Source organism: Zootoca vivipara, chromosome 5 (assembly GCF_965207765.1).
Source record: "Zootoca vivipara chromosome 5, rZooViv2.hap1.1, whole genome shotgun sequence".
NCBI classification, from domain to species: Eukaryota; Metazoa; Chordata; class Lepidosauria; order Squamata; family Lacertidae; genus Zootoca; species Zootoca vivipara.
The window spans coordinates 47366990-47379821 of NC_142588.1; the positions used below are offsets into that span (position 1 = coordinate 47366990).

Sequence of the window (12832 nt, forward strand, 5' to 3'; positions counted from 1 at the left end):
ATCATGTCACCAATTACAAAGTAAAGATTCAACTTCCAGTCCAGCCAGCTTCTGTAGATGGACTAGGAGGGCGCCATTTTGGGTTTTGCCTCAGGCAGCAAAATGTTTTGGACTGGCCCTGGAAGGCACTAGTGAGATTAACTGTCAGCATCACCACTGCTTTATATAGACCATATGCCATTTCTACTATTTTAATGTTGTTCTTATCAGTTATATGTAAGCCACTCTGGATTTTTTGTCATCTGAAGAGGGGAGGCAAAAAGGCTTTCAGTAAATAACATTGAGGGCATTTCTCAGTAGTGTAAAAATGCTTGGGAGCCCGCATCATCTTCACTTTAGGATCTGGGATTTCTTAAACTCTTAACTTCACTCTAGAGTGACTTTGTAAAAAAATTGACTTTGAACTGGATCAGCTGTACTTCATGAAAGAAGAAAAACTGGAATCCATGTTAAGCAAACTCCTTAGCAACCATCTGGAATGTGGCTGGTCTGTTAGATCTTTTGACCTTTGCTCTGTCAGCCAGCTTTATCCAATAACTCAAGTAGAGAAAACAACATAGAAAATTAAGTTGGGTGCTGCAGTGGGGATGTCAGATAAAAGGAACGGAACATTCTGTGTTACAATATCTTATGAACGTAATGTGAATTATAGTGTATCAAGTATATAATATAACTAACAATTTATTTATTTATTTTTAGTCCCATCTGCTGTTCTTTGAAGAAATTAATGTGGCTTGGCTGATAGCCTCAATGAGATGAACAAAATTTGCAGCATGTGTGAGACAAAAATTGATAATTTCTCAGGCTATAAGAATATTTAAATTAAACCTTATTTTATTCCTGTAAGCTTTAAGGTTGACAAGTGTGGGCACTTCATTACCTTTTATAGGGGGGAGAAAATCTTGCTTTATTAGTGGAATAAGAAAGAAATTACACTTTAGAATTTTGAAGAAAGGCTATTAAAAACTTTGTTTGATGTGATATTTTACCAGTAGGTACAGGCTAAGCTGGCTTGTACAATGCTCAGTTTTTCTTAGACAAGGACATTGTATTGGACCAGACTCTTAACATACTCACACTGTTTCGCTGTATATGTGGTTGGCTTTATACCTGGGAGAGTTGAGGTCATGTTTGAAATAAGCAAATCACAAGTTTGGGTTCAGATGACACAGCAAGCCACACTCTGGTTTATTATGGCAGTAGCAGAAGCAAGAACCTTTGAGTGGTGTTCTTCAGTTTGCTGCTTCTTCAAATTACGTCATAGCTTGTTTTACACTATGAGTTATATGACATGCGAACCAGGCTGACTGATAGAATAAGGTACTAAGTTCCCATAACAATTAGTGCCCTACTGACAATGTCACAACTATTGCAATGTCTTCTTGACCTTGTGTGTGTTAAAGTAACAAATGACATTTATTGGCACACATGGTTATCCATCTAGTACAATTAATTCATCTTCCTAGTGCCTCTTGGCCAGCTTTAAGAATCCTGAGGACTTCCTAAACTTGGTCCAATAACAACAGAGTTTCATCAACAGCTATACATTTCCAAGAACAGAGCAAGAATTTATGGGCCTGAGGAATTTTTTGAGATACTGTAGGTTCAGCACCTCTCGAGATATGGTTGCCAAACTTGGCACAAGGGTTCCTGGTGATGGGAATGGGTGTCTATATCGAAGTTTGGATGACGGGCACCATTTGAATCAAGGTGGTGGACTGAAACATGATTTTGGTGTGACTAAATCCAGATTGGATGATGGGCACCATTTGAATCAAGGTTGCCTCTGTGTATTATGATTGCACCCCACCACCACCAATTAAACAAGAATGGCTGCATTCTGAAGACATATTTGCAACATATATTGCTATTCATAGGAGACAATATTGACAATCAATCAGGTTGTGTAACCACAGCAGTGACCAGAGGAGGAATGATCGTGGGAGGAGCACAGAAAGAAGAAACGCTATGATACACCTGCATCAGCACGACCAGACACCTTTGTCTGCCCCAGCTGCAACAAAACATGTCTCTTCTGTATCAGTCTCTACAGCCACAGCAGGCGCTGTAACTCTCCAATGGTTTGACTTAATCCCCCAAGATGTACGGTACTCTTCCATTGTCTCTCAAGACAGATAGATGCCAACCAGGAGGATTTCAGTAAGATTTACCTCTCCACTAAGTTGCAAAGGGAGCTGTCATGGTGTTAAGTCCTCTTCATGTAACTCTTGATGGCAGACATTTCTTTAGGACAATATAGCAAGACAGCATCAAGTGACTATTTAAGACTTTAGAATATTTTCATATTTAGGAATGTTGGCATGATCAGGTATATAAACTTGATCAGGAATCATAACACATACCGGTAGCTCTCTAGTTTGCTCTAAGCAGACACACAATCTGAATTTTCTTTTCCTGGAGCATACATCACAGTTCCCTGACCCCTTCATTCTTTAATTGTTAGTCTCCAAACTGTATTGGCCATGGTGATCCAGAGAAAGAAGATGAAGCTTTTGCAACATATCCTTTGGGAGACAGTGGTTTGTTTTTGTTTGCTTGCTCTTTAATTAATTCAGGCTCCTTACGTCTGTGACCTGTTTTGGCTTTTGCATCATACTTACCAGATGTTTCCATGGGATACTATTTTAAAATTTGAGATACACTAAACTAAAATCAGTATTAATCTTTTAGTGAAGCCATATTCCTGCAGGGTTCCCTCGCTGGACCATTCAAGCGCAGTTGTGATTATGTAGCTCTTTAAAAATAAAGCACATGAAGTACAAACACAGCAACCTTCCTGCAGCCTTTGTGCTGCTCCTTCTCTCCAGCATTGCATCAAACATTTCTCCTGGTTTTTTTTAAAACAAGAACAGGACTAGCCCTTGCAGCAAGGACAGTTGCACTGTTTTGATGTGCTGTTTATCCCATTCATGTTTTTCTTTTCCTCTGCAGAGATCAGAGAAGTGCACACAGAGCTCTGAGGCAGTCTTCCGTTCAATTATTGGCTCAAGCCCTAACCTACTTGGCTTCAGCAATGGTCATCTAATGCAATTGGGCCATTTTATGGGCTGATACCACTGGAACAGGGCTAGCATGAATTTAGCTCTAGATATACAATCCAGTGGTACAGTCTATCCTTGCACATTTGGAAGGGAGCCATGTGAGGAAGGGGAAGCAAATGTATAAGAGAATGGATAGTACCCCACTCTTAAAAAATATATGAAAAACCTTATGACTCCTTTCAAGTGAGTGCATAGCTGTCAAGTTCTCCCTTTTTTAAGGGAAATTCCCTTATGCTGAATAGGCTTCCTTGCGAGAAAAGGGAAAACTTGACAGCTATGGTGAGTAATTTATTGTTTAATGCATGACATTATATTTCTCTTTCCAATGATTCTAAGACTTCTCATTTAATGCTAAAGTTTGGTACCCCCCCCAATTGTATTCTCTGGTAGGTTAATTTTCCCTGAGTTATAATATGAAAAGTCTGTGCCACTGTGCACACAACATTGATATGTCGCTGGGGAGTTGCTGCTGTTTTAGATGTGTGGCCATTGTTCTTTATCTCACAGGCTTTTTTGATGATCTACACATTGACTATAATTGGAGGCAAGTGGGGATATGTATTAGGAACAGCAAGTTTGTGAAAAGATTGCACCAGTTTCATTATTTAGTGTTTATGAAGGATGCTAAAAAAAAAATTACTACTCAGGATTAAATGCAGGATATTCACTTTCCCATCTATAATTAAAAGTAACATTTTAAACTGGCCTCAGACTCAGCTGGTCTCTGTATCAGAAACACATCTGGTTTCCAGTTGGATATGAAATTGGTAAGTCGACTTTGCAAGCCTCTTACCCAAAGATTTTAATTTAGAGCCTTCCATGGTATTGATTTATTCAATTCACTAGTAGTTTTGAACTCTGAATGTACTGTTATCAGAAGCAGCTTACCTTTCTGTGGTTCTCTATCAATAAATTCTTCAGAGGGCAGACTGTCTGGCACCGGTGAGAATAACTTAATATCTTGATAGCAGTATTTATGAATAGTATTGGACAGTAACATCATAACAATATGTATTATTCTCACCTCTAATGGCTGCATTAGAAGACATAATTAGATTCAATTCATGAGGAACGTATTCCACCAGAGCTCATTTAAGCTTTGTAGGGCGGATGTAGAGAAACTTGGTGTGGCAGTTGCTGGAGGATGCAACTTTGTTCTATACGTGGCCACCTACCTTCAGCCTAAAACTCTGCCGTCATTGTCTGATGTGATTATCCCATGCTGTGATATGCTTGGCCTGCTGTGGAATGGTGTCTGATGTAGCTGTTGCTGGATAGCCTCTGGATCAGATTGCCCACTTACCAGTAGAATAAAACACTGCACTGTGTATAATAAAACATAAGTGCTGGTGACTCTCTTAGTGATGCTTGAGGATTATTTTTTTTTTGAGGGGTCCCTCTCTAGCCCAAGGTGACTCCCTACAACTGTGTAGAGTGTTCTTGTAGGAATCTCTGAAGGCCATTTAATCTTGTGCAGAAGGAGATGCCTTTTTTCTTTAATGGTAAATAGAAAGAGGGATACAGGGACAGGGGAGGAAACTGGCCAATCCATATCCTCTGAGACAAATATCTGTGTGATCATACACACTGTGATAAATGCACATTTGTAAGCAAAATAAACAAAAGCCTTTTATTTTGGAGTTTTCAGGGGAAATGTTTTGCTTTTATACATTATGAATCATTATAGGAGGAACAGCCCCAATTTATTCAGGAAATACGTGTTCTGAAGGAAATACCTTAGGGAGGCATATATTTATGGCTTCCATAGACCACTTGACCAATTCAGTCATTAAAATGCAAGAGATTCTTTATTAGAGCACCTGATTTGGATAAACAATGGTAAAACATTACTCCTCCAATATTTCAGAGTGTTCTACAGATATCTAGGCTTGTCTGAACTTGTAAAGGGGGTAGTTTATACGTCACAAACTCAGAAGACAATCCACTTTAATATCAGCTCCTGCTTGTCATGTTGGAAAGCAGGCAGATTGTACACAGCACCCAAATGCACAAGTAGGAGTAAACTAGAGAATCCCAGTTGGTGGTGTTATGATGAAAAGGCTAAGAAGAAAAGGTGATCTAAATTAGGATCAGACTGGCAGCAGATTACAACCTGACTCTGACCTCGCTTGTGATCTTTCTCTCAATAGAATTACTCTAATTTTGAGTGATGAATGAAGGCAATGAAACCAGAAGGTAGTAATTAGGTGTCGACAATTAAAAAATAATAATGGTGGTATGTAATATAAAGACCCAGTTGTCTAATGGTCTAATATGAAACAGTATCTGCAATGGTTTGACTCATAATTAGTGTGCCTATTCTCAACTATGGGCATTTGTATCCCTCAGTTCCCAAAATTCACAACCATTCCTTATTTGTGGCATAATGTTGTGTTGACTACTGGCAATCTGGTTGGTGCAGAGGAAATTGCTAGCAAACACTTGAAAAAGAAAGTGCTTCTGTTACTCTGCTCTACATTCTCCACGCTCCACCCCCAAGGTAGCTTCTCCTTTAAAAACAAAGCACAGCAACAGGACTCAGTTACACACATCTGTGAAGAATGTGCAATTGTCCCTTGTATAAGAGCTAAGTTACAAGCCAGTCAAGCAATTAGGTGCTTCATATTGAACTGTTTCCAACATGGAAAACAGTTCTGTGTAGGAAGAAGCATGAAATCTTTGGATTTGCTGTGTCTGACCATAACTGCAGGTGAGAAGCACTGGGAGGCAAGAACTAAGCATATGTAGCAAAACAGACGTGTGACAATCTTATGTGCGACTTTAATATTTTTCTCCTGTACAGAGGTAGATGTTATAATAAAAGTTCTTCAGTGTACAAATTTACCTATTGTTTCTCGGCCTTTTGGCTAAGATCAAGTGTAGCAGTGTATAAATTTACCTACAGTAGCTAAAGTACTCTCGTGATAGACTTTAAAATGTTAGCTTTTCTTGTTTCTAATGTCATAGACGGTGAGAATAACACAGTTAAGGTTAGTTACTTCTGTCTCTCTGAACCAAATATGGTCTAATTGGGGGTCTGTGTGCAATGTGCTACAGGGTCCTGGCTTGCAAGTGAATCCAACATTAGCAGGATGATGGATGCTGAGTTACCTATATTTGCTGCAGTCTGCAATTAGATTGCAGAGGGCCTCAAAAAAGAAGAGAGACTCAAATCAGGAATATGAGGACAGTAAAATGACTATGTGAAGGCTTTATGTTGAAGATACCTAAATTTTGAGGTTTCACGCTTCTTTTCATTTCATTCTGGTGCCTTCTACATTATTTTTCTTCTTCTCTTGTTCCAGTGTGATTCAGCATGTGGGTTTTTTAAAGGTGTAGATAAGACTATTTTTAATAGTAATTCAGGCATTTGGTGAACTCAGAAAAGGACCTTGGTTCCCAGCAGAAGTACTTGAGGTCTCTAGAAACCAAATTAAATTTTGAGATTGACAGCAGCATTTCTATTTCAGATAGGTTTCTTTTATTTATTTATTTATTATGTTTTGATTCACTTGAATACTTAAGGCAGCTCTTGTTCTCCATAGATAATAAGGTGCAGATTGGCATACTGGTTGGTGCTCATCATGGGCAGGAGGCATTGCAAGCCTAAGTGGATTGTGCATCATGGTCCCAATCCTGATCACTCTTCCATGTCTGGCTGCTATTTAAAAAATCAGTAGGCATGTCATGTTGAATGCAACCACACATCTAGTTATGTCCTGGCTCCTGTCCAGCCCACAATGACAGAGGCTCTTCCTTGACAGTAAGGAAGAAATCTGTCTTCATGCAGAAAAGAGATACAGGATCAGCAACAGGTAATGAGTCCCAGCAGCTCTTGGGCTAAATGACAGGAAATCTGAGGCTAGAAACTGGTCCAAGCTTAAGAAGTCCCAAAATCAAGGCAAGGAGTTCAGTGCTGAGGCCAGTGAATTACTTCTACCTTCTGCTTGCTCTGATTTAACCAGCTATTGATCCATAAGAGGCACCTCTGTCTCTTCTTTTTCTCCATCCAGAACAGAAACAAAGTGTCTGGTGAAGAATGCTTTGTTGACTTTTTTATACAGTACTGGAGGAGGAGGAAGTAGGAGGAGGTGAACAGAACCAAAACTCGTGGGCTTTAACCAGTGCTCATTTGTGAAGGCAGACTTTTCTCCAAAAGTTCTCTCAGGCTGCCATCTTAAGTGTTTGATTCAGTGATTCTGTTGCTGTTGTTGTTATAAGCCCTTTCCTGTTCCTGGGGCCTTCACAAATGTTTGACTTTGCTGCTTTCCAGTGCTATACTTAAGTGCCTCACAGTGTCTTTTCTAGGGGAGCGGTTCTAATAATATAATGGTGGAATTTCTTTTGTCTATTCAGGAGAAGAAAAGTCCTGCCAGACATGTCCTTGTATAATAAAAAAATTCCTTCAGTAGCACCTTAAAGACCAACTAAGTTTTTATTTTGGTATGAGCTTTCGTGTGCATGCACACTTCTTCAGATACCTGATACACTTCCAGATACACTTCTTCAGGTATCTGAAGAAGTGTGCATGCACACGAAAGCTCATACCAAAATAAAAACTTAGTTGGTCTTTAAGGTGCTACTGAAGGAATTTTTTTTATTTTACTTCGACCCAGACCAACACGGCTACCTACCTGTAACCATGTCCTTGTATAGTTTTTGATTCTTGGTAACGAGACTGGTCCCCTTACGATGGAAGCCTGCTTAAAGAGTACATGTTGATGTTAGCTTCATCAAGCAAGAATGGTGTGTAACTGCACTCATTCTTGATTAACTGTTAGACCTGGGTGTGGGGGAATTGCAGTAGAATGACACACACACCCTTCAAGCTGTACTGTATTGAAATTAAATGGACTGTGCTTTCTTTCGTAACAATTGATTGTAGACCCTTGTTTGTCTTGACTCCTTCTGTTTGACATGAAAGGTACAGTTGAGATAGTCAAAAAGATGAAAACTGACACCGACCACTCATACTATGGAGATAGCCTGTTGTAGAAATTTACTGAAAAGCTTCTTTAAATCTTGAGGGAAATACGTATTGACATAATGATCGCTACTGCACAGTTGTGTAGAGTGGAAGAAGTCTGGTTGAATCCCATGTTTGTACAGGAATGACAAGTGCAGCTGTACTTACCCTACTGGATCTAACTTGACAGGCATATGTCAAGAATGCTTTGATGGTGTTTCCTGCTTGGCAGGGGGTTGGACTGGATGACCCTTGTGGTCTCTTCCAACTCTATGATTCTATGATTCTATGATTCTAACTTGTCTATCTCGGAGTAAAAGTCACCTGCTATAGCAGCATTGGGATGGGGTATGTGTGATTTATCTGCCTTGTTGGTTCCTGCTGTTGGTGTTGGCAAGATGTTAAAAACTAAATTGTTCAGTTATTTCCTCATGTCACATGGGGTTGCTGTCTTCTCGTTGGACTCTCCTTGTTCTCAGTATTAAAATTCCAAAGCCATAGCAGCATTACCATAACTCAGTCATCTGTAGACACCAAGGCTAAGTTGTGATTTTCATCTCAGGAGTGATTTTGAAGAGCACTCTAGTGAATGAATGTTCCATCATCAGAAGTAGGATCACCTCAAATGAATCATGACAAGGTGATATTCAAACTCATCCTAAGACAAGTGGGAGGGAAGTGATCACACAAAAGGTACCTGACAAATCACCTTAGTTATTTTCGACCTTATTATAGAGCAAAAAAGAAAAGAAGAGAGAACTGTGATCAGAATATGTTCCTTTATGAAGTGTAAGTTTGCACTTGAAATGATGCTTTGTTCAGAAAGTATCACAAATATGGCTCACATACAGTATAATCTTTTGCTTCTTTCATCAAATAAAGTCTTGTAGGATTTCCTATCACACTTCAATTTTTTCTTGTCCATGAAACCCAAGCTGCCATTGCCACCTCTATTTCTACAGCTGTGCCCTGGAGTGTGCATAGCACCATTTGAAACTATTGCATGCTACCTAAATGTGAAAACCAGTTCAGTTGGTTATTGATCATGTATACAATTCAGTTCCATATTGCTCTTACTAGGAGTTGCTACAAAAAGGATTAGCATCTAGTTCTTCATAAGCAAGATACCTAATAGTCCTGGAACCATGCATGGAATTACAGTGGTACCTCGGGTTACAAACACCTTGGGTTACAAACACTTCGGGTTACAGACTCCACTAACCTGGAAGTAGTACCTCAGGTTAAGAACTTTGCCCCAGGATGAGAACAGAAATCGCGCACCAGCAGTGGTGGTGCAGCGGCAGTGTGAAGCCCCATTAGCTAAAGTGGTACCTCAAGTTAATAACTGTTTCAGGTTAAGAATGGACCTCCAGAATGAATTAAGTTCATAACCAGAGGTACCACTGTATCACTTTTCCCACTGTCTTCTAGGATATCATTTCATGACTTCAGTGTTCTGTCCATTTGACATATTCATGCAGATGGTCAAAGCCTGCCCACAAGTTTTTTAATACTTATTTGGTAATTGACTGGGCTTTCAATCATTATATATTACATTGTGTAAACAATGCATGGCCAAGTTAACACTGAAACAACATTTAAAATGGCCTAAGTTATTAGTGCTGATCTTGGATGGATACCAAAAAGGCGAGAGAGAGAGAAAGGAAGATGGATGTACTGTTTTGTAGTGCATGTGGCTGAGTTGTCATCCATACTTATTAACAAATCCTGACAGCTTCAAATGCCAGAAGGGGAAAGTGCTGAGCTTTTCTGCAGCAGGGGTGGGGGTGGGGGAAGCTCTGCTGGAGGAAGTGACCAGTGTTTTCTGTTTAGGGAGGGTGGGGAAGGACCTCCCAAACTGCATAAGATTGCTGAAAAGCTAATTATTTTGAGAGTAACACCAGCCAGCCTTAAACTCCCTTAAATGGGACACACACTTAGAAATTGCTGCTGCTTCTCTGCTCTGTTTCTAAAGCTATTCCTCCCCCGTACTCTGTGTGAATTGAATGTGGGACACAGCTATTAAAATCCAGTTCTAGCCTGCAGAAAGGAGTAGGAAGAAATCGGATTTATCTCGGTGTTATGCCAGCCCACTGCTATAAATTTGGATTTGGTGTCCAAATTTATAACAGCGTACTGCTGGGGAAAGTTCTCGGACTGTACTTTTCAATCCCCTCTCTGAGAACATGCAACTCGCAAGTGCAATTAATGAGGATTTGCCATCCCTGGGAAGACTCTAAATTTGGACTGCTTTCATCTTCTGTCCTTACTCTAACTCCCTTTATAACCTGGAGCAGTGATTACTCCACAGTGGGTGCCTAGCTATGTGTAAGCCAAAAGAGGAGAAGGCATTCTATATATTTCTATCAATTTAGGGAGTGTAGTATCATATCCATTTTTAGCAATGTGAGCTTTTATTAGCGGTTAAGGCATTAGAAATTAGAGTCCTTCTCAGAGGTTTGAGTTCTGGCTGACTGACTTTTCCTGAGTAACAGAAGGCAATCCAAGTTTCTTTTGGTGTTTGTGAACACAAATTATGTGAACACCCCCACCCGACTTCTAGGGGTGCTAGGGTGACCACTTAAAACATCTCCCCCAAGAAAAAGAGAACTGCATCACTCAGAAATAGGCTGAAAGGGGTCATAGCTTTTCATAAATTTGCACACGTTAATTTATATGTACAGTTTCACATTTATAAATAATGACTATCATTTAAATAGAAAGGAAGTACATCTCACTCTAGTGTGCCAGACTGCGCCCAGGTGTCCTGTGTCCCTGCTCAGTGTGAATACAGCCTCTTTATTTGTTATTAGATTTACATTCCAGCCTTCCTCCTGAAGGAGCCAAGGATTGCCTGATTATTAATGAGAATAATCATATTACTTTGTTTCCATGTAATGACCTGAGATGCATTTGTCTTATGATATACCCAGAACACGAAAGCTCATACCAAGAACAAACTTAGTTGGTCTCTAAGGTGCTACTAGACAGTCTTGTTTTCCTCATTCATTTAATGCAATATTGGGCTATTTTCCACGTAGGAGTAGAAACCTGTGGTTGGGATTACTCCATTGTACATGCTGATTTTGAATTGTATTTGAATAATAATAATAATACATATAGGCTTATTAGAAAAAAATTATTTATTGCTTACAATACGGCCATGAAATAGTGATTAAGGTTGCATAAGTTTGTTCAGATGCAGAGTATTCTGTAGCAGATTGGTTAGTATGCAGACTCCTTTTATAAAACGATGATGGTATATGCTAATCTGTGGGGAAATGTGTTGCCCAATATGTCAAGCATAATGGGGCATGCTGTATATACTTGGTTGGTGTTTTGTATATATACTTTAAGCCAACAAGACCAGCCTTATTCCGGAGCATCTTGTAACTGGAGATGACAGTGTCATCATTGTAAAGTAGCTTTGAGTTACAAAGAAATACTGTGAAGGAGGCAACTGAAGTCATCCTGCTAAGAGCCTCATAGGGATGATCTCTTGAAATGTGAAGCACTAGTGCCTTAGCTCATTTGTGAAGCTAAGCTGCCAACTCATAAGAACAGGACAAGGTTCATCTAGTCCAGCATTCTCATTTCAGACATGGCAAGCCAGATGCCTCCTTCAACAAGATATAGTAATTTATATTACCTACTGAGAGGATATAGAGTGTAGTGAGGGGACTAGTGTTAGGTGACAAGGAGGAAACAATGACTTGTCCTTAGCTGTCAGCTCGTTCCTCTTTCAAATCATGAAAGTAATTGTAGCTACTTCCTCGCTGGATTACATAGTTGTTAATATAAATGTGCTGACAGATGTTAAGAACTCAATACTTTGGTAGGATAACTTTGGTAAAACAGAGGGAGGGTAAAATATGGAATTCTGCGAAAGGGACAAGTAGTATTTGACACAGATTGTGGAGCCTTGGATTTGAATTTCTACATTGGGTATAGACTAACTGGTTCTCTGCTTCACTCTGATTCTGTAAAATCAAAGTGGTGAGAACTCACATCAAAAATAATTTTAATGAGTGAATGAGATATTGATAATGAAGTAGTTTGTATATTAAAAGGTCTATATGAATAGTAGCTAACTGGGTGATCCCTGAAGAACTGAATTGTTAAAAATCCACTGAATTAATTAGCACTATACCTAGTTTCTGATACGGTTGAGACAACAAGGGTAAGTTTTGTTTGGCCTTATCTTCACTAAAATTAAGGGGTGGGGGGAACTGACAGTTGCAGTTTGAATTTGTAATGATTTCTGCTTTTATAAACTAATCTGGTACCATGCAGGAAAAAAGAATATAATATGTAATAATATAACATGAATCCCCCACTGCTATAGATATGCACTGGGATTTACAGGTGACTCCAAGCTTCTGCTCGCACCACGGCTGAGTGTTCCTGTGTGGGCTGCTACTGGCATCCCAGTACATCCCTCATAATATTCTGTTCCACCAGCCACTCGTGGACAGATGCACTTTTCAACTCCTTGATGTTCTATAGATTGTTCTTCTTGTTTGATTGGTTGTTGTTGCTGTTTTTCCTCTACAGTGTGCGGGTGTGACTTAGCTCAAGGTGGCTTTTTCATTAAGAATGGAGATTACCTTTGTACTGTGGATTACCAGCGGATGTACGGGACCCGATGCAATGGCTGTGGGGAGTTTGTGGAAGGAGAAGTTGTAACTGCTCTTGGGAAGACCTATCATCCTAACTGCTTTGCCTGCACTGTATGCAAGTAAGTCATCTGATATTAGATAAACCACTTCAGGACTGCAGACAGTACCAATGCAAAGTAAGAGAT

General features: G+C 39.6%; 1 protein-coding gene across 16 annotated transcripts in view; it reads left to right on the top strand.

Moving 5' to 3' along the window:
- ABLIM1 (actin binding LIM protein 1) overlaps positions 1 to 12832 on the top strand; it is a 194392-nt gene that overhangs the window by 91431 nt on the left and 90129 nt on the right. For all 16 annotated transcript variants that reach the window (XM_060274770.2, XM_088670544.1, XM_088670535.1 and 13 more), the window contains exon 3: positions 12583 to 12766. In XM_060274770.2, coding sequence (XP_060130753.2) covers positions 12583 to 12766 — 184 coding nt within the window. The remainder of the gene's footprint in view (positions 1 to 12582; positions 12767 to 12832) is intronic.